We start from the raw sequence: 19,851 nt of genomic DNA, 5'->3' as shown, positions 1-19,851 counted from the left end.
TAATTTTGTACATATACAATCGCTTCTCGGCCTTATGGCTAAGATCAAGTGTAATTTTGTACATATAGGAAAATTTAATTTTGTACATACCTGAGCCTTATAAAAATAGGAGACTCAAAAGCAGTCAGGCAGTTGAGGTTTATATCCCATCCTAAGCTAAGGAAGGGGATAAGGGTCTGGGGCTTGAAAGGGACGGGGGGGAAACAATTCACAGGAAGAGCAAATATTCGGTAAAAAAATGTTTGCCCTGCCACACAGGTAAGTCTCTCTGGTGAAAAAGTTCTTTCTGGTAATAGCATTCTTCCTGGTATAGGCCTCCTTTCTAAATTCTTGTGGGCAGTTAAGGGGAGGTAAAAAGCTTGTCTTGAGTCTGCTGGGTCTTGACTGCTTTCAGCTTAAAATAACCCACATGCCAACTGGCATTTTGCAGGGAGTCGCATATTCTGCTCCTTTTCAAGATTCAATTGTAAGTGAAGGGAGACTTCTCTTTCTCATTTTATAACTCTCCCGAGCTTGGTCCCTCCTCTCCCTTCCAGGAGCACATATTCCTTTTGTGAGCATTAAAACATGATTTCACTGTGTGGAACTATCGCCCCGCCTCCACCCCACCCCCCTGATGGGCAATTACACTGTGTTGAGTCAGGGACACTTTAGCAGGGGAAGAAAAGACTTAGTCGAAAAGGATAAGGATGTCACGCTAAGGATGACAGAGAAAGAAGATGAGGTAAGATGCAGAAAAAAGGAGAATCAGTGGAAATAGGAAATCAAAGCAAAAGGCTTAAACATGAGCCCCTAGACTCTTCAGAGATAGGGGAGATGTAGGGATCGGTGTCCACCAGACATGGAATGAGGGTTAAATCAGTTATGTGTGTCTTAAATAAGAGAACGAGAACACAGATGGGCAAGCCTGGAACATCTAAGGAATAGCTGGATTGTCTGATTTTGAATCCCAGTTCAGCCCTTTAATATCTACTAAACTGAGATAAGTTTCTTGGCTCTAAGCCTCAGTTTTCTCAACTGTAAAACAGGGATAATATTACTAGCTGCCTCCTAATTTGCTGCAACTTTTTAAACAAGTCTGTGTAAAGTGCTTAGAACAATGTCTGACAGTGAAGCGGCGCTCACTGAGCATTAGTTGTCAGAGTCCTGTGTCCTTTTGATCTAGTTTCATTGAGTGGACGCACATGATGTCAACCAGTGCTCAAAAAAGAGTAGAGATGCTCATATACTACAGTCAGGAACTGCTGCTCCCTAATTCTGGTCCACTGCTTCTGGAAGTCAGGTCCCTGGACCAAGCATCAGCATCCCCTGGGACCCTGTTAGAAAAGCTACTTCTCGGGCCCCTCCCCAGATCTCCTGAATCTCCAGGAGGTTTGGGTGCACGCTCGAGTTTGCGAACCAATGCTCCATTCCATCCTGGGAGGCTAATGAGGGAGCCTCTGAGTGCCCACTGCAGGGTGGAGGCGCCCTCAGGCTTCCTTATAAGTGCCGCCTCAAGTATACCCCCTCATGAGCAAATATGTCCCCAGGAACAATCTCACTAGCAGTCCCATGTGATAAGTGGGCCATAGATCCACTTGGCTTTCCTTTTCCCAGACCCAGTTATTTATCATCTCTTCCTGGTATTGGCCCACAGTTCTCCTTCCATCCTGAATCCTTCAGGGAGAGAGGGGTGTCACAAGATCTCATAAACACCTGCCAAGGACTCCTGTTACAAAGGGCTTCTTAGATTCTGGGGAAGGTTCTGTTTTTACCAGCCCCACCCATCCGGTGTTCTAGGACTCGGATACTTTTCAGGGCTCAGAATCTTGGTTTCCACCATGACATTTACAGAGCAGCTAAGCCTGTTCATTGAAAAACGTCCAGGGCTCGGCGGGCAGTAATGAGGCTGGCTGATCTCCAGCAGCTGGCAAACCCTCTGGCATGTTAAATGTCACTGCGGGCTTTGTTTGGTTTTAAATTGAAAAGTTGAAAGCTTACAAATTGAAAGCTTACAAACCTTGCCTGGGGAGGAAAAGAAACGCCCCCCTGTTCTTTGTCTCTGCTCTCCCTCCACAGACTACGTGTCACCAGGGAATCCCTGCACCCCCTCTCTCAACTCATGCCCCTGCCCCACTCACACGCTGATGGGCACCCAACAGCCACGGCGCCCATGACCAAGAACGTGTTTCCAGAACTCCTCTTGCTGGTGACAAAGAATGTGGAACCATTCCTAATTCAAAGCAGATCTGACCTAGCTACAGACCCCTATGCACACTTTTCCAGGATCCTCTACCCTCCCTTCTTCTTTGCTTCTGAAAAGGAACGTTCATGCTTATTGTATACAAACATCCGTCACCAGCAGAAGCCTAGTCTGGGTCTTAAAACTAGAAGGGCACTCAAGGGCATGGGGTCTAGACTGTGCTTTCAAGCCGGTAAGTTACTGTTCCCATTGTACACACGACACAGCTGAATCCAGAGAGTGAGTAACTCGCCCGCAGCCCCACAGCGACCAGGTGCAGAGCTCAGACCCAGGGCTCCTGCCTCTGCCTTTCTTCCCTTGATCACGGGGCCTCTTTCCATCTGAGATCAGACCCCAGAACTCGAGGCGAGCCTTCAATCACTCTTCCCTTTCCAGCTGCAGCCTGGGGTAGAGTTTTCTCAAATGCAATTTCATCAGTAGAGTTAATCCAAATGTATCATCATTTTCTTGTTGTTCTGCCAGCACGTTTCAGCCCCAGAGTTGAGACGCCCTGCTCTGGGTGCAAGTGTGAGCACCTGAGCGCCCATTCGCTAACATTTAGGTCAGGAGGAGACAGGGTCTTGAATGTTTCATGAGGTGACTCTCCTCCAACAGGCTTGGAAGCACATGACTGTCAGAAAGACAGGGCCCACAGTGAATGACCTGGGGGGGTGGGGCTGGAGGACTTGAATTCTAAGAGTGGCTGAGACCTTGATTGTATCCCATTTGTCCCCACTTAACCTGTTTGTTTTGTTTTGTTTTAGTCCTGGGAGAGGGGAAAAACCAGGTCAAACAAAAAATTCTCTGATTAGCATGTAGAACCGGGGGTGACCCGAATCGGTCTGTTTTCCCCAACGTCTCTGACTCTGGACCCCTCTGTTCCTCCTCCCCACTGTTAGATCTGCTGGGTACCAACTAGGATGCTGTGTGCGGTGGCGTGAAGGGCCCTGACCTGGCCACACAAGCTCCCCTGTGCCTTTTGATGCCCAGTTTCCTCATCTGTTAAACACACCATAGTGATCTTTAAGGATTAACTTTAAACTGATGTAAAGAGCATGGATGGGGAGGGGGAAGGGTAAGCTGTGACAAAGCGAGAGAGAGGCATGGACATATATACGCTACCAAACGTAAAATAGATAGCTAGTGGGAAGCAGCCACATAGCACAGGGAGATCAGCTTGGGGCTTTGTGACCGCCTAGAGGGATGGGATAGGGAGGGAGGGAGGGAGGGAGGGAGATGCAAGAGGGAAGAGATATGGGAACATATGTTTATGTATAACTGATTCACTTTGTTATAAAGCAGAAACTAACACACCATTGTAAAGCAATTATACTCCAATAAAGATGTTAAAAAAAAAAAAAAGAGCATGGTGGTACCACCAAATATCTGCTCCTTTCCTTCATTCCTGATAACACAAGTACATTTTTCCACTTAAATGCATTTGCATTATAATGGAGGCAGCATCTATAATAATAACTGTTAAAGAGATGAATCTCTAATGGTGGATTTCAAGCCTCAGCAACAAGCCCAAGAAGAGAATAGGCAATGTAATTGGAGCAGGCAAAGGACCCTCGATGACAACGAAAGTTCAAGGGGCAAAGAGGCAGGGGGCTCAGTAAGCCGAAGCCACAAGGGAAGCAGCTGGGACTTTAATAGCTTCCTCTGTCTTTCTTCATGTGTAGAAAGGCCCCTGGTTATCACGCAGCAGCTCTGTGGGTGACTTTTAGCATGCATTTATTGAGCTCCTGCTGTGTGCTCTGTCCCCAAGCGGTTGCCACTGTCTTCATTTCCTCTTTGTCCTCCTCCTAACCAAATCCAACCCCACCCCTCTGTCTCCATCCTATTCCCTCCAAATCCTTCCACGATTCACTGCCACCGAATCTCAGCTGCCCCCATGACTGCCCCGTCTGAATGGACCTCATGAGAAAGATTGCCCCTTGGGGCCAGCGTAGGGCACAGAGAGCAACCAAGGTGGCGCTGAGGACCCCGCCACCCCTGCCTGAGACAGGCAGGGACAGATAAGAGTCATTTCCTTTGCTCGTCACCTTCCCACTAAAGGCATTTCCAGAGCATTTCTCTGGTGACGGAAGAACCAGTCAGGAAGATCCGTGCCCTTCCTCGCAGCCCTCCTGAGTTGAACAGATTCAGTGCACTTCTCAGTTCTAACCTAAACTTCAACAGCAAGCAAGCTTTCTGGAAAGACCAGGCTTCCTTCTAGCCTTCCCAGATGTCCTTCCTCCCTTCAGTCACTTGCACGTTGCTCTCTTTGGAAGGGTGGTTGTAGAAGAGTGCAACTTGTTTTAGCATCGAGGAAACTCAAGTCCATAAAATGTGGCTTCTGGCTCTTAAAATCTTTGTCAATAAATGTCAGAAAGATTGCTAATGGAATGTAGGGTAATAAAAAGAAAATAAGTGTGAGCACTTTGGCCTTGGATCTCTGCACTTGTTACTCCGAGCCTCTGACCTTGAAGCCAATGGCATCCCCCAGCTCCTGTCACTTAGCTCCAGTGCTGGACCAGAAGTATCAGTGTACATCCCATAGAATATCAGAGCCCCAGTGAGACCTTAGCAAGAATTGATTCCAACCTCCTTTTGGGGGGCCATCTGGCTAGACTGACCCACCTTTGGGAATGGGCTGAGAGTCCCACACTAGGACAATGCCCTTCACTGGGAAAGGGAGCTGGGCTATGTAGACACTGTCAAGTTCAAGCATCTCTGCATGGCCTCAAGGCTGTCCATCTTGCCTCACCTTTTGCCACTCCTTGCCTTACACTTTGTGCTCCAACAATATCAAACCACTCATAGGTCCCCATACGATTTGTTGCCTCAGTGCCTTTGTGCGGGCTGGCCTTGACCAGAAAGTCCTATTGCCCCCAACACAGTTATGGACACCTGGGTAACTTCTACTTACCCGTTATGATCCAGCTCAGCTGTCACTGCCTTTAGAAGCTTGAATGCGGCCATGATTATGAATTGGTGGCCTCCAAAGCCAAGCAGACCTGGGGCCCAATCTCCACTCATTCTCCCTAAACCTCAGGCTTCTTATCTATAAAATGGCGGTTGCTAGAGGCAGCGGCGAAGGGCTCCACGCAGTAGCTGGCGCATCGTAGGCCCTCACACTCAGCAGCCATCTTCCTTGTTTTCTGACTTCTCCACTCTGCCCTTCCATCCTAGACTGGGATGTGTGTCTGTCTCCGTCGCTATTCTTCGATGTGTGTGCTCTTTTAAAATCGACTTTGTTGAAGTGTAATTTACATACAATAAAATGTACCCATTTTAAGCGTGTGGTATGGTGAGTTTCGACAAATGTGGACACCTGTGCATACCTGTGTACGTGGAACATTTCTATCCCTCCTAAAGCTTTCTTTGTGCCCTTCCCAGTCAATCCTCATGCCTCTACTTCTGGGCCCAGGCAACCATGATCTCCTTCTATTGCCAGAGATTATATTGTCTTTCCTAGAGCATCATAGAAATGGAATCATACAGTATATATTCCTTTGTGCTTCGTTCACTCAGCATAGTGCCTTGAGATCCTTTGCCTGCTTTGGTAAGGGTCCCTTATAGCACAGGCTCCGGACGCGCAGGCTCAGCGGCCATGGCTCACAGGCCCAGCCGCTCCACCGCATGTGGGATCTTCCCGGACCGGGGCACGAACCCGTGTCCCCTGCATCGGCAGGCGGACTCTCAACCACTGCGCCACCAGGGCAGCCCCCATTATAGCGTTGCTTTTAACTTTGTCTTATAATTTACCTGCTTCCTCCGCTAGACTCTGAAGCCCTCAAAGATTCTTTTCCTTCTCTGGTTCCCAAATAAGCACTCAGCAGATGTTGGAAGGAAGAAAGGAGGAGGGAAACAGGGGAGTTCTCAGGGGGATTGGTGAAGATCCTGGCTGCAGTCCTGCATCTTGTCCACCCCTGGGAGGCAGTGTTCACATCCCCAGCAGAAGCACACACACAGACACTTACAGCAGCCAGTCCACAGCCACCAGCAGGCTGATGTCCTCGGTCGGCAAGCCCACAGCCGTCAGAATGAGGAGCATGGTGACGAGCCCGGCACTGGGGATACTGGCTGCCCCAACGCTGGCCAGCGTGGCCGTGAGGCTGTGAGAACAGAAAAGGCCGGGTCAAGGGAAGAGAAAGTGGTCTTGGCAAAACCATCCCTGGCAGGCAATTCTCGGCTCTCATTTCTGCCGGCAATCATAAAATCCCCTTCTCCTCCCAAGGAATAAAGAAATCTGGAGGACCAAGACCCAGGAAATAGGGTCTATTTGGATGCTGCTTAACCTTGGTGGAAACTCATAAATTCATGGATGAGAGTCTTACCCCCATCACGACATCCAGTTCACTGAATATATCACAGGGCTCAAACAAGGTAAGCGTGGCTCTAAAAGCAGGCAAGGAAATATTAAAGAAGAAAAACAAGTCACCCTTAATCCTTCCACAGGAACACCACAGCATTCATTTCTGCTTACCCCTTTACGTCTCTGTGAGAAGCAGAGACTTCTAGTCTGCGTGGCAAGAGTCTGAGAAGGTTGCCAATGTTAACATGAGAACTCATAACAGCGAGTATCCAGACTCAACTGAGTGGACATCGGGGGAACAAATCAAAAGAATTCCAAAGGGCATTAAGGTTCAGATGCCTGGACGTTCCACCATGGGCTGGAAGATACATTATTCAGAAAGAGGGTGCCAAGACATGACAATAAAATAACAGGAGGCTTTCCTTCTGAAGCATCTCATCCCTTGCTTTCCAAGCAATGCCTAGGGCATACTCAGCACCATTTTGAAGTCGTCTCCGGAAGAGGGTTTAATCTAGGGTTCAAGGGCCCTGTCTAGACACCAGAGGGCCTCTGTGGTCCAGCAAAGGGCAGTGACTTTTTCTCCTCTTTTCTGGATGTTAATTATAAAAGCTATCATCATTTCTAAATGGAAGGAGGCTTATGAAAACATGGATTTGCAACTTGCTTTTCTAGCTGCTGAAAAGAAAAAAGGGGCTGCTTTCTTTGTGGTTATATGATTCCAGAATTTTTTTGGTAGGTCTTCGGGCTTGAAACTAAGAATCAGACTCCCAAACTGGTTTGCCAACTGGTGTGTCCAAGCTCAGAATCCTGGTCTTACGGTCAAGAGGAACCCAAATTTACCTACTCTTACATATGAGGAAAGAAAGGTCCTGGGAGGTCTTGTGTTTTGCACTGGTTTTTCCACATTGCCATCCTTCCCACATTTAGGCTTTCACAGAATAGACACTTCCACTAGGTGGGATCTAGAACCCATCTTTGCTTTTCCCCTGCTCCATTAACATGGAGTTGTTGTCAGGGTTTAAAGAACTCCATTTTGGTGGGAGATCCATCTAGGTCATAGGAGGTAGTAGCGTGTAGTGGTTATCAGTGAAGGTTCTAGAGTTGAATGACCTAGGTTCAAATCCCAACTCTGCCACTTAACCACATGACTTTGGGCAACTTACTTAACCTCTTTGTGCCTTGATTTTCTTAACTGTAGAAAAGAAGATAACAATGGTGTCTCACTTGTAGAGGCATCAGGAGCTCAGAAATAAAGCACTTAGAAGAGGCCAGCACATTGCCACCAGAGCTGCTTTGCAATGAAAACATCCTTAGTCCTGAGAGATGGCAGGTGGGAATTCTCAGTCATTTTCCCAAGATGGATAGAACACCAGGGAAGGGGAGCTTCCCAAGTTCCAATGATCTTGGCCTAGGCAATTTTGTTTACATCAGTTGCTTCTATTACATGAGTCACTCTTACACATCCCTGTGTACTGTGGCCACATTGCCTTGTTACCCCTTGGTTGTGTGAGACAAAATCCTATAAAGAAACCTTCCTGGTGGCTGGTTCTCTTTCTGTTCCTCCATCCCAATTATACCCTCACCTGACCACAGGTGGAGTGTCTGGGGCATTGTAAGTCCTGTGAAAGCTCCCTGGGCGGTGATCTCCCCATGTCCTTTTATCCCCTCCTGCTTTTCCTGTCCTTCCCTGACTCATTTCCCTATGGCTGGTTCTTGGATGTTGTACAAGTTACCACACACACACATTAATCACAGCAGAATGTCACAGTAACCCTGCAAGGTACATACGGTAGTACCACTGATTGGAAGGGTGGAGAAACTTAGGGTCACACAGCTTGAACATGGTCTGCTGGGATTTGAACACTTGTCTGCTTGATTCCAATACCACACTGGCTTTTGATGTCCCTTGATTCCTCCTCACATTGAAAACGCTATGACTTAATGAATTTGCTGAGAATTCCTGGCCACTGTTCTCCTGCCTGCAGGGAAATGAAAAGATGAGGAATGTACTTGGAAGCACAGCAATGAAGCTGGACTTGGCTATATTTTTCTGACTAAATTGAAGACATTGAACTACATACACTCCATGGAGAGGGGGCGGTCCCCCCAGAGACAGCCCTTGTGACATGTACAGATATGGCAGATTCAGCTGAAGTTGCCAGGGGCACAAGTATTAAATATATTTGGCCAACTTTATCCTTTGTCCAGTGAAAATTCTCAGTCGTATCATTGTTAAAATAAAGGATAAATTTAAATAATTCAAGCACAGTCTCAACCACCTGGTCACTCCCTGGTACATCCTCCCACCTCTAAGTCCTCATCTAATGGTGTGAGCTTGATGCGAAGCATGGTTGCTTCATCAATGGGGAGAATTCAGGGCCATTAAGAAGCTCTATTTGTCTTTGAATTTTAAAGCAAGGGAGATTGGCAGTCTCACATGCAATCTGTTAGGACAGGACTTAGATGGCTTGATAACCTGACCCAAAGCACGTTTTCCACTGAGTAACATCACGGCACTCACTATATCATAGTCACATTTTTCTTTCATATCCTAGGAGTACTGTATTTTATTAAGCATCAGTAATAGTAATAATACTAGTAGCTAACATTTATTGACAGGTGACTATGCTCTCAGCCACACTAGAATATATGATTATTGTACCCATTATACAGGAAACTGAGGCTCCCCTACAGTACTGCTATGGGCTGAGTTGTGTCCCCCCTGAATTCATTTGTTCAAGCCCTCACCTCCAGTGTGATGGTGTTTGGAGATACAGCCTTGGGAAGTAATTAGGTCATGAAGGTAGAGCCCTCATGATGGGATTAGTGTCCTTATAAGCAGAGATGTAAGAGAGCTCGCTCTCTCTCTCCATGCACCAAGGTAGGGCCATGTGAGCAAACATCTAGAAGGCAGTCATATGCAAGCCAGGAAGAGGACATTCACCAGGAGCTGAACCCGCCGGCCCCTTAATCTTGGACTTCCCAGCCTCCAGAACTGTGAGAAGTAAACATCTGCTGTTTGAGCCATAGTCTATGGTATTTTGTTACAGCAGCCCGAGCTGACTGAGACAAGTACATACCTCATAGGGTGGTTGTGAGGATTAGATAAATTAATATATGTAAGTAGGTGTGATCTTTAAGTTTGCAGAGAAGCGATGTGTTTTTAGTGACGTCTTGGAAAAGTATTCTTTCTGAATTTTTTAAAATGATGAATACATATGGTAAAAATACCTTTAGTAAAAACAACAAAAAATATTTGCTGTTTATTTGTAATATAATGTTATGCTATATTGAGGAATCTCTTCCTCCCCGTATTTCATCATTTTTGCCGTCACTCCTTGGAATGCTGAAGGGAACATATTTTAATGAAAGAGAAACTGGATCCAGAGTCCGTCGATGTTGGCCCCAGTGACAGCCCTGCTGGCTCGTTACTGATGGTATTACAGCCTCAGACAAACTACTATGCCCCTTGAAGCCTGTGCTTCCTCATCTATTAAATAATAGAAATAACTGCCTTGCAATGTCACAGGATTGTTAAAAATCAAATAATATCACATTTCTGAAGCAATTTCACATGGGCAATACAAACATAAGGCATTAGTATGAGCCTGATTCCTTCTGAACCAATCTTCCCTTTGAGCCTGCCAGTAGTTCCTCTTCTCCTTTACTTCCCTCACCATTCTTCTAACTGGAGAACAGCAGTTCAAGTGGCCTCTGTGAAATGGAGTTAGCGTGGAAGGGGATAAGGTCAAAAGTTGTTTCAGTGCTTCACACCACCCATTTCACTCACCTTACGGTCACAATCTGGCCTCCATCTAGGATGACGCCATTCATCTGGGCTATAAAGATGGCGGCTACGGCTTCATAAAGGGCTGTACCGTCCATGTTAATGGTTGCTCCAACTGGTAGGACAAATCTGGTTACACGCTTATCAATCCCCAGATTTTCTTCTAGGCAACGGAAGGTGACGGGCAAAGTTCCGGCACTAAGGGGCAAAGAGAAAGAGAGAGAGACAAGAGTTATGTCCATTTTAGAGAAGCAAGACAAAGCACAAACCGAAATGCCACCACAAAGCTTTCGTTCTTTTGTTCCAATCAATGTGACTTGAAAAAAGCAGTGTCTGGAGCTAAATTAAAAACCATCGATTTGCCATATAGGCCATTACAGAGTATTGAGTAGAGTTCTGTACTCCAGTAAAAATTTAAAAAATAAAATCCAAATAAAATTTAATTCTAATAATAAAGAAAAAAAAGCCCATTGATTTGGGGTCTCAAATACAATCTTATTAACATGGTAATAGTCAGCAAAATATTTTTGTTGGTTCTAGCTTTTGAGATCTACTCAGAGCTTCAAGTTCTCCTTTCCCTTTGGTCATTGTTTCCATCTTGGATTAAATATTGAAGCCCATGTGATTGCCCACATCAACTGGGCTGCCAAAATAAAGTGTCAGAAAAGGATCAGCTATCAACAGTAAGACGGAATGAGGAATTCTTGAATGACCCATAATTTCATGCTAGAAACACTGTTTCCAACAAGATGACTACACGGGTTGTATCTAGCCCCTGGGAATTGCCCTGAGCCGGGCCTGCTAATGTTGAGAAGGCTGGACAAATATGTTAATGACCATTTAGCAAGAGTCCAAGCTTCTAGCAATTCACTGGGGACCCTCACAGACAGTCCAGCTCCCTGATAAATGGTCATTGCCAATTCTACAGTCTCTCCAATGACATAGGGCAGAAAAGCCTGTGCTCTGGAGCTAATCAAAGACCCAACGTGGAGTGACTTCATCCCCACTCCTCCCAGGCATGGGATGGGAATTCACGACCATATGAATCAATCTCAAAGGCCAGAACTCCTGACATGTTCTGTGCCTTCTAAAACAGGAGACCTATAAGAGTAAGTGTTGCTGAAAGCCAGAATATTATTTCCATGTGGATAGAGGTGATGGGAGGGCAGGCGGATTTGCTTCAAAGTTTAAGTGATATGGAAAGCAATGTAGAACATTCCAACTGCCATGGGAGTACCTTGTGGTCCATTCTCTTCTCTCTTATTCAAACGTTAGCAAACTGTCCCCAGTGCAGACAGCACATTTTTCTCTCTTGCATTTACAGCCTTAGTCATAGCTCCCTCCTTCTACTTGTCAGAATCAGGGCTCCAGCCAAGCTGGACAAAGACATCTGCAGAGGTGTCAGTTTCTCAGAGAGCGGGACAGGACCGTCAGCTGCAGGCACGCTAAGTAAAATGCAGATTCCAGGGCCCACGCAGAACCATAAAAGTCCCTGAAGTTCTAAAATTAGGGTCTCCTAGATCTGCATGTTATCAATCCATGGACCCACAAGCCCTATTAACAACCTTAGGGAAACCAGAGTCATCTTACTGGAACATTCTTTGTGATTTTAGGTCAAGGGTCTTTCTCATGCCTCCTCTTTGGTCTTAGGTGGGGAGAAGAAATGGATGCTTGGAGATCTCTCATTACCAAAGCCTTATAAACCCAGGGAGAAAAGTTGGAGTCTGGCCTCATTCACATGCTGGGCTGCCATCGTACCTGGCTTGCTGCCCCAGCTGTTTTAATGAGAAGTTAGTGTCCCTTTATTCCTCTCTCACACACTCCCAGCCCTTTCCTAAGACCCCTTTGAGGTTACCAGGACACCATGACTAGCCTGAAATGGCAGCAAGGCTATGGTTGGCAGCTGAATTCTCATCGGTATGAATCTAAGGACACTGCTGGGAGGACTGGAACATATCCATTATCATTACTGCATTCATTTTCCCACAGTGTCATCAAAGGGTCTTTAGACAATTCAACAGATTGGAAGAAACAACTGGTAAGGCATGAAAATATTCTTAATGTCACTACCGGACAGGCTTTGTGTCTTAAAAATCCATATGTACCCCATCAGTCCAAACTGGGACTTGAGAATTTTAACTCTTTCCTGTGTTAACAGGCTGACATTCTGACATTGTTTTTTGGTTCCTGCCTCAGTGGCCATATGACAGTCTTCAAAAGAATAATAACTGTCTGGTACTTGAGATTCTTCTTGTTTTTATCCAGATTAGTTTTAACAGCGCACTCGGAAGTCAGAGGGATGCAGAGAGACGTGTCGCAGACCATCCCCACTCCATTCAGCTGCCCTGACACCAGCCTCTGTGCCTATTGAGAAAACGGGGTCAACCCTTCCCCTGCACATCCCCATTCAGTCCAACGTCTGAGGAGGTGGAAAGTATATTTAGCGCTGGCTGTCCCAGGGCTTTTCCCCTGTGGTCATAAGGGCAAATAAACCCTGAGTTAATTCTTAGTACGTGACTCCTGCTGCAGTGACTTTTTTTAAAAAGAAATTCCTCATCTAGGCAAGAGCCACATTTTAACCAAAGATTAAAACCATATTTTTTTTTCAGATGAAATACAGGGCAAGGGGGAGATATGAGTCTAATGTTTGTGGTCTTGGTCAGATAACCCAAGAATTTGTCTTTGATTTAAATATGATTTTGGGTTTCCCCTATGCTTTTAAGATTTACCTTTGTCTTATAAAGGGGCTAGGATAATTGTCTAGTCATTCAAAAGAAAAGATAATGATAATATTTTGAAATAGTGTAGTATCAAAACCATAAAGGTATTGGAAGAAAATATAAAGTTATATTTTATAATCTTTGGCAGAAAAGATATCCCTAAGCAAAATCAAAGTTCTAAATACCAAAGGAAAACACTGACGACTTTGACTACATACAAATTAAAACCTGCTAGTGGCAAAAAGCGCTGTAAGGGCTTCCCTGGTGGCGCAGTGGTTGAGAGTCCGCCTGCCGATGCAGGGGACACGGGTTCGTGCCCCGGTCCGGGAAGATCCCACATGCCGCAGAGCAGCTGGGCCCGTGAGCCGTGGCCGCTGTGCCTGGGCTCCGCAACGGGAGAGGACACAGCAGTGAGAGCCCGCGTACCGCAAAAAAAAAAAAAAAAAAAAAAAAAAAAAAGCGCTGTAAGTTTTTAAGACAAATGTCAAGTGAAGGGGGACACTATTTACAACATATGACACATGAGTTGATATTTCTATACATGTAGAGAGCTGAAAACCAATCAGGAAAGGATAAACACCCCAACAGGAAATTAAGCTCACAAACAATTCACAGGGCAGAAGAGGGGAGGGAAGGATGGTCAAAAAGAACATAAAAAAGATGTTTCCCCTCACTAGTAATCAAAATAATGCAAATTCAGTGAGATCACTTTTCACCAATAGGATTTGAAAGTATTAAAGTGACAGATAATGTTCAGTGTTGATGAGCAGGTGGATAAAGGCACACTCGTACCCAGTTTGTGGGTACATAAATGAGTGTACTTTTCTAAATAGTAATCTGGTGACATGTTTCAAAACCATCAGGGTGCTTACCACTGGATTCAGAAATTCCACTTCTAGAAATTTATCCCGAGGGGATCACCAAACATCCTTGCAGAAATGTATTTACAAGGATGCTTGTCACTGCCCTGTTTAATAGACAAGGTTTAAATGTACATTTGGGGTGGGGGATGTATTGTAGTACCTACAGTATATTATTATGAAGTTTAAAAATAGTAGTAATAGATATGTAGTAATAGATATAGTAAGAGCTATATTAATAGATATAACATAACTTTTATGATATGTTGACCAGTGAAAATAGCAGTGTACAATATCTATACATAATAAGAACTGGAAATGTACATAACTGTAAAGATTAACAAAAAGGTTACTACCAGTTATCAGTGGTGTTGCCCATTCTTCTTCCTCCAAAATTTTATACACTGTCTGAACTTTTTCATAATGACCAAATACCATGCTCATAACCAGAAAACAAAAATAAAACTAAACATGATTGTTTATATTTTTGAAAAAAAAGTTAACTTTTTCACCAAAATGAGAAAATCTTTATGGATAGAGATACTTAGCGATAAGAAATGTATAGGACCAAGAAGGAAAAAGAAAATTTTGAAGTGTTTCCCTTCATCTTGGGAAACTGAATGCAGAATCTAGATCTCCCGAATTGTATAGATTTTCACTTTTTCTGAAACCTCTCGTTCTACGAGTACAGAATTCTCACTGATTTGCAAGATGGAGATATAATTTGGCCTTCCCAGGTTGTCACCACTATTGGCCTGTTAGGTCACTTAAGAAAAACCTGACTGACTGCTCAGTAGTTTTGGAAAAAAAAAAAAAAGCAGTCTCCCTGTGTCACAGAGCGGCTGCCTCCCTGGCAGTGAGTGGTCATGGGTTCTGTAACAAGGACCTGCCAACCTGTGACTCCAGAGATAACGCTGAGCTATGGGTTGCAGAGTTTACTTGCCTCCCTGCCACCTGCTTTATGGCCTCAGTCTTTGTTTTGTGACCCAAGGATACACGTGCAGAAATAAAAGCAACTATTGCAGGCTGAAAGAATAAAACTCTTTTAGTCTTTGAAATTCTACATTGCTGGCTGTTTCTTATGTATCTGTTTTTGTTGGGTTGTTGGTTTTATTTTTGCTAAATTCAGTCCAATATGATATCAAAAAAAAAAAAAGAGGTTTTTTTGCTTGCACATCTCTGGAGTCCTCACTGGCCTCTGGGAGGAACTGGGACTAGGTAATGAAGAAGGAACTGACTCTCGGTCAATGTTAAGTCAAATCAATGCCAACCTGACTTTCCTCAAAGTCAATGGGGCAGAGTAGTTCCATTACAGGTTCAAAGACTTGTCTGATTTCCGGTTTGTCTGAAAAATCTCACCTAACCTACCGTTTACCCTGCAAAACCTTGTTCTCCTACTTTTGAAAAATTATTCCAGTACAGTGATATAATAGCCTTTCTCAAATCACAAGTGAGAGAATTTCTTAAATAAAATAACATCCTGTTACACCCTTTTGGAAAACATTTAAAACTGAACTGATGCTATATGTGGCAAATTATGTCTAGAGATGAATAGCATGTATTCACCTGGGAAACAATATGAGATCATAGTTCCAAGACAGCTACATACCAGCAAAAAGTTCATCAGAAAGCTTAAAAGTTCCTAAAAGGAGTGAAGAATCTAAAATGTTCCACTTTTTCAAAAATATTTTAAACACATGTGAAAAGTGTTCTCACTGAACGCTGTGATGGGAAGGTTTTGAAAAAGAGGAAGTGACAAAGAAGGAAAAGGAATGAGCAGAGAGAAACAACAGTGATTTCTTGTGTTCTCTACCTGGAAGCGGTACCGAGGGCAGTGATCCAAGCTTGGAAAATTCCAGCAAAAAAAGAGAAAGGGTTTTTCCTGGTCACTAGAAAGTAAATCAAGGGGAGAAAGATGCCCCCATGGATGATGAGGCCGACAATCACCGTGATCATGTACATCCCCAGTTGTCTAGCAACCACTTCTAAGTCCTTGATGGCAATGATCTTCCCACAAATTAGGCAGGCGATACCTAGGGGAGAGTACCTGAAAAACATAAAAGAAAAAAAAAAAGCATTGAAGAGCTGGTGATGGGATTCAGAATTGAAATCAGGGCCCTCCTTCATACCACACCCTGAGGAAAACCCTTTGCATTCTTGTAGAGTGTTGCCAAAAGAGGACTATGAGATTCAATAGATGCTATAGTTTGCTTCCGACTAACTGCATTATCTGAAATATTTCCTATGGACCTGGTGGCCCCTGCTTTGATGAAAAATCCCAAGGCAAACTTTGTTGCTCAGGTAATTTTTTAGGGCTAAAGGAGACATGATTTACCACCTCTTAAGTAAGCACCAAGATAAAAGTTGAGAGACACCCAGGTTATATCTTTGAGAATCTTATTTGATTTCTCTGTTCCAGATCTCCTTCCTTGAAAATTGAGAATAAACTTAGAGCTTCTCAGAAAGCTCATTAGAGTTTCACCAATTTACAAACACTGGTGTTTGCAGATAGTGCTTTGTTTTTGCCTTGGAAGGAATCTAGGAAATACATTGAGAGAGAGAGAGAGAGAGAGAGAGAGAGAGAGAGAGAGAGAGAGAGAGAGGGAGAGAGCTGCCCAAACAAGAAAACCATCTGAGCCAAGAAGCATGTTTAGAAAAATGTGGTTTTATTCTTCCAAGTCTGAAAGTGTTTCTTTCCATACCTACTCCAAGAGTAACGCTGGCTGCCATCCATCGTGTTTCAAGAATATGGGGACACATCCACACACTTAATTCTTACAAAAACCCTAAAACCAAGGAATCATTATGCCTGTTTGGCAAACAAGGAAATTGAGGTTTGGAAAAGTTAAATAACTGGCCCAAGACCATGAAAACAGGAAGGAGGAGGAGAAGAATCTCAGATCTGTGAAACTCTGCCACTGGGGGTTTTCATCCCTGTCAACCAAACCACTTCCTTGAAGGAGCAATTGTAGCTTTCTGTACATAAGCAGACAATTTGTTCTCTACCAATCTATCCTAAAATAGACTTATTTTATATTTCTATATTATTATTATTTTATAGCACGCTTGGAAACAATCTACCGTTGTCCTCACTCTTGAGTCAGCTAACCACGCTCTCTCTCGTCTTGGGTATACTTTTTGTTTGGCAACACCCTTTTTTTATTGCCTAATCCGGTGGTGTTAGAGCATGAACTTGTTCAGCCTGTAACACTTCTGACTGAAATGAAAATGTTTGTGGGAACGTGGACACCTTATTAAGAATTATGAACATATTTGAAAGAAAGACTGTGGGGCAAATGAAGTCACGCTCCCAGCCTGGGGAGGGGAGTCAGGAAAAAGAGAGGGCCAGCAAGCAGATTGGGTGGCTTTTGTTTTTTCAGTTGTTTGGAGCAAAAGCACTTCCTGGGTTAAAGCAAAGCCATGAGGAGTAGACGAGAGTCATATACACGATTACACGAGACACGGAGCTTGTCCAGCCGCTTACCAGCTATATGACCTTGGTTAGTGACTTATTCCCGTTTTACAGATGTGCAAGTCGAGGCGTAGAGAGGCTACCTGCAACCTCATGGGATTGCTGTGAGGATTAAGTTTTTGAACATGCATAGGTACGCGCTATCAAAAGTCCCTCCCCCATCCCTGTCAGTGCCATTAGTTCTCTGACTTCTGACACAGGAGTCCCTTGCAGGTTCTATTTTCACACATCTACCCCATGTCCCCTCATCACCTATGCGTCATGAGTCAAGTCTGAGTTGAAGAGGTTTTCTAAGGCATCTCACAGGCTACTGCCACCCAATTGCGCATGTTTTTATGCGCAAACTATTTTTCCAAGAGGAATCTTCTCCTGAAAGAGCTGATTTGTAACTGACACCAAGTAGTTAGTGTCAGTTACGTGAGCATGGCTACTCTCCCTGAGGAGCATCTAGCCTGTAGTCTCCGTTTCTCCATTCCTGGAGGTGAAGCCTGGCGATGTTTGAGGGCTGCTTTCCTGGGAATTAGGGCATCAAGTCATTAAACCTTCGGCTTTCCCACCATTTTATATTATCTTTCTGTGCCCATAGTCACAGCATCTCATAGATCAGTCGGGTGGTCTCAGGGGCCAGCTCTGTGTTCCCTGCGATTGTAAACAGCTAAGCAGAATGCACTTTCTGATAAAACCAACAAGCATCCAGCTTCATAAACCAGGAGACTAATTCTTTCCCAAGCACCAGTCGCCCCTTAAAGACGTCCAGAAAAACGCAAATACGAGCTGTTTTGGGTGCCATTCAATCTTCCTGCTCTTCTAGGACAAGCGATTTGTAGAATGGAGAGAAAATGTGTTCAAGGCTCTTTGCCAAGCAAGACCAGCTATAGAGACCCCTGGAGGACACATCTGCCGGAGCCCAATGTTAGAGAGAGGTGACAGGTTATCTCCAGAGCACTCAGCTCGCTGGGAGAAACCTGAGTCCCCACTATCAACAGACAGTGTCATTCAAAGGCCGGAAGGTAGAGTGTTAGGGTAAATAAATATGGCAAGCAGCGGCCCTAGTTAACCCAAACACTTTGGTCTCTGGAGCTAGAATGAGCCTTAATTAGGACAGGGAAAGAGACTTTGTTCTATGATGTTTTTTAGGGTCATGACTTCCCTGCACCTGTTTTCAAAGCAGGTAGCTTAAGCCTCCACTCAGGAGCTGGAGCTTCTGAGTTCCTGGGTTTCCATATGAACGAATTACCTTGTTGAAAATATACTCAATGGAAAAGAAAAGGCAAATGTTTGGGGCTCAAGGTCACCATTTAAAGTTTCTGAGATGAAGCAAACAAAGCCATAAACTAAAGTGCATAAAGAGGCTGAGAGCTCCCTTGAGTGTTCTGAAGCCAAGTGATGCCCAGTAATTGTTGGACCAGTTTCTAAGTTAGAAGGACATAACTACAGAGCTGGGAGAGGGAATGGCTCCCTTGCTGCCCTGAGACTGGCTATATCCTCAGCTCTGGGCTTCATTTTCAAAGCCACTGATTCATCCAGGACTGGCCTGTGGCATCTTTTTCTTACTGTTGCATCACCCATCCTTGCCTCTGCCCACTTTGCGCCTCAGTCCTTGTCATCCTAAGGTTCCAGCCAAGATGCCCCCTCAGGTCTGCTCTCTACTCCACAAACAGACTCGTCCACAGCACTAACATACCCTGAACTCAGTCAGTGCGTCCATAGACTTCTGCCTCAGAATTACCTGGCCTGCCTGAAACAACATGGATCCCCTGGACCCACCACATACCTATCGAGTTAGAATTTCCTGGAGCTGGCCTTGGGACATTTATATTTCAAACAAGTTCCTGGGTAATTCTGATGTGTTTGGAAATCAATGTTTCCAAATAAATCAATGTTTCCAGGAATAAAATCTGATCTGCAGCTGATGAAATACAGATAGTCCTTGGTTAGTCTTTGGAAACCATTTACTTTATTTAGCTGCATCTTATTCAATGCCTTTGGTTTTAACCCACTAAAGTGATAAATTTGGGACTTTCAGGCATAGGACAGATGGTGGGCCAGACACCTGGAGTGGAGGTAAGTGGAGGGACTTTCTCAGTCCTGCCATAGAGCCACTCTGGCTCTGTCCCACATGTTGCCAACAGCAACACCACTCTGCCGGTTTGGGACAGATTTCGAGAGAACTTAGAGTTGGAAGTCTGTCAATAAAGACTTAAACATGGGCTTCCCTGGTGGCGCAGTGGTTGAGAGTCCACCTGCTGATGCAGAGGACATGGGTTCGTGCCCCGGTCCGGGAAGATGCCACGTGCCGCGGAGCGGCTGGACCCGTGAGCCATGGCCGCTGAGCCTGCGCGTCCGGAACCTGTGCTCCGCAACGGGAGAGGCCACAAGAGTGAGAGGCCCGCGTACCGCAAATAAAAATAAAAAAAATAAAGACTTAAACATACATTCCAAGAGTTACCTAAGGTGCTCTCGGTACTCAGGGTAAGGAAGTAACACAAAT

At 44.7% G+C, this 19,851-nt stretch overlaps 1 protein-coding gene across 1 annotated transcript in view; it reads right to left on the bottom strand.

Moving 5' to 3' along the window:
* SLC1A2 (solute carrier family 1 member 2) overlaps positions 1 to 19,851 on the bottom strand; it is a 51,056-nt gene that overhangs the window by 10,919 nt on the left and 20,286 nt on the right. Inside the window, exons 7-9 of the mRNA XM_060159404.1 lie at positions 15,702 to 15,935; positions 10,312 to 10,506; positions 6,187 to 6,321 (exon numbers count right to left, since the gene is read on the bottom strand). Of these exons, the coding sequence (XP_060015387.1) occupies positions 6,187 to 6,321; positions 10,312 to 10,506; positions 15,702 to 15,935 (564 nt within the window). The remainder of the gene's footprint in view (positions 1 to 6,186; positions 6,322 to 10,311; positions 10,507 to 15,701; positions 15,936 to 19,851) is intronic.

Source organism: Lagenorhynchus albirostris, chromosome 9 (assembly GCF_949774975.1).
Source record: "Lagenorhynchus albirostris chromosome 9, mLagAlb1.1, whole genome shotgun sequence".
In the NCBI taxonomy this organism is placed as follows: Eukaryota; Metazoa; Chordata; class Mammalia; order Artiodactyla; family Delphinidae; genus Lagenorhynchus; species Lagenorhynchus albirostris.
This window is presented reverse-complemented; position numbering and strand designations above follow the sequence as displayed.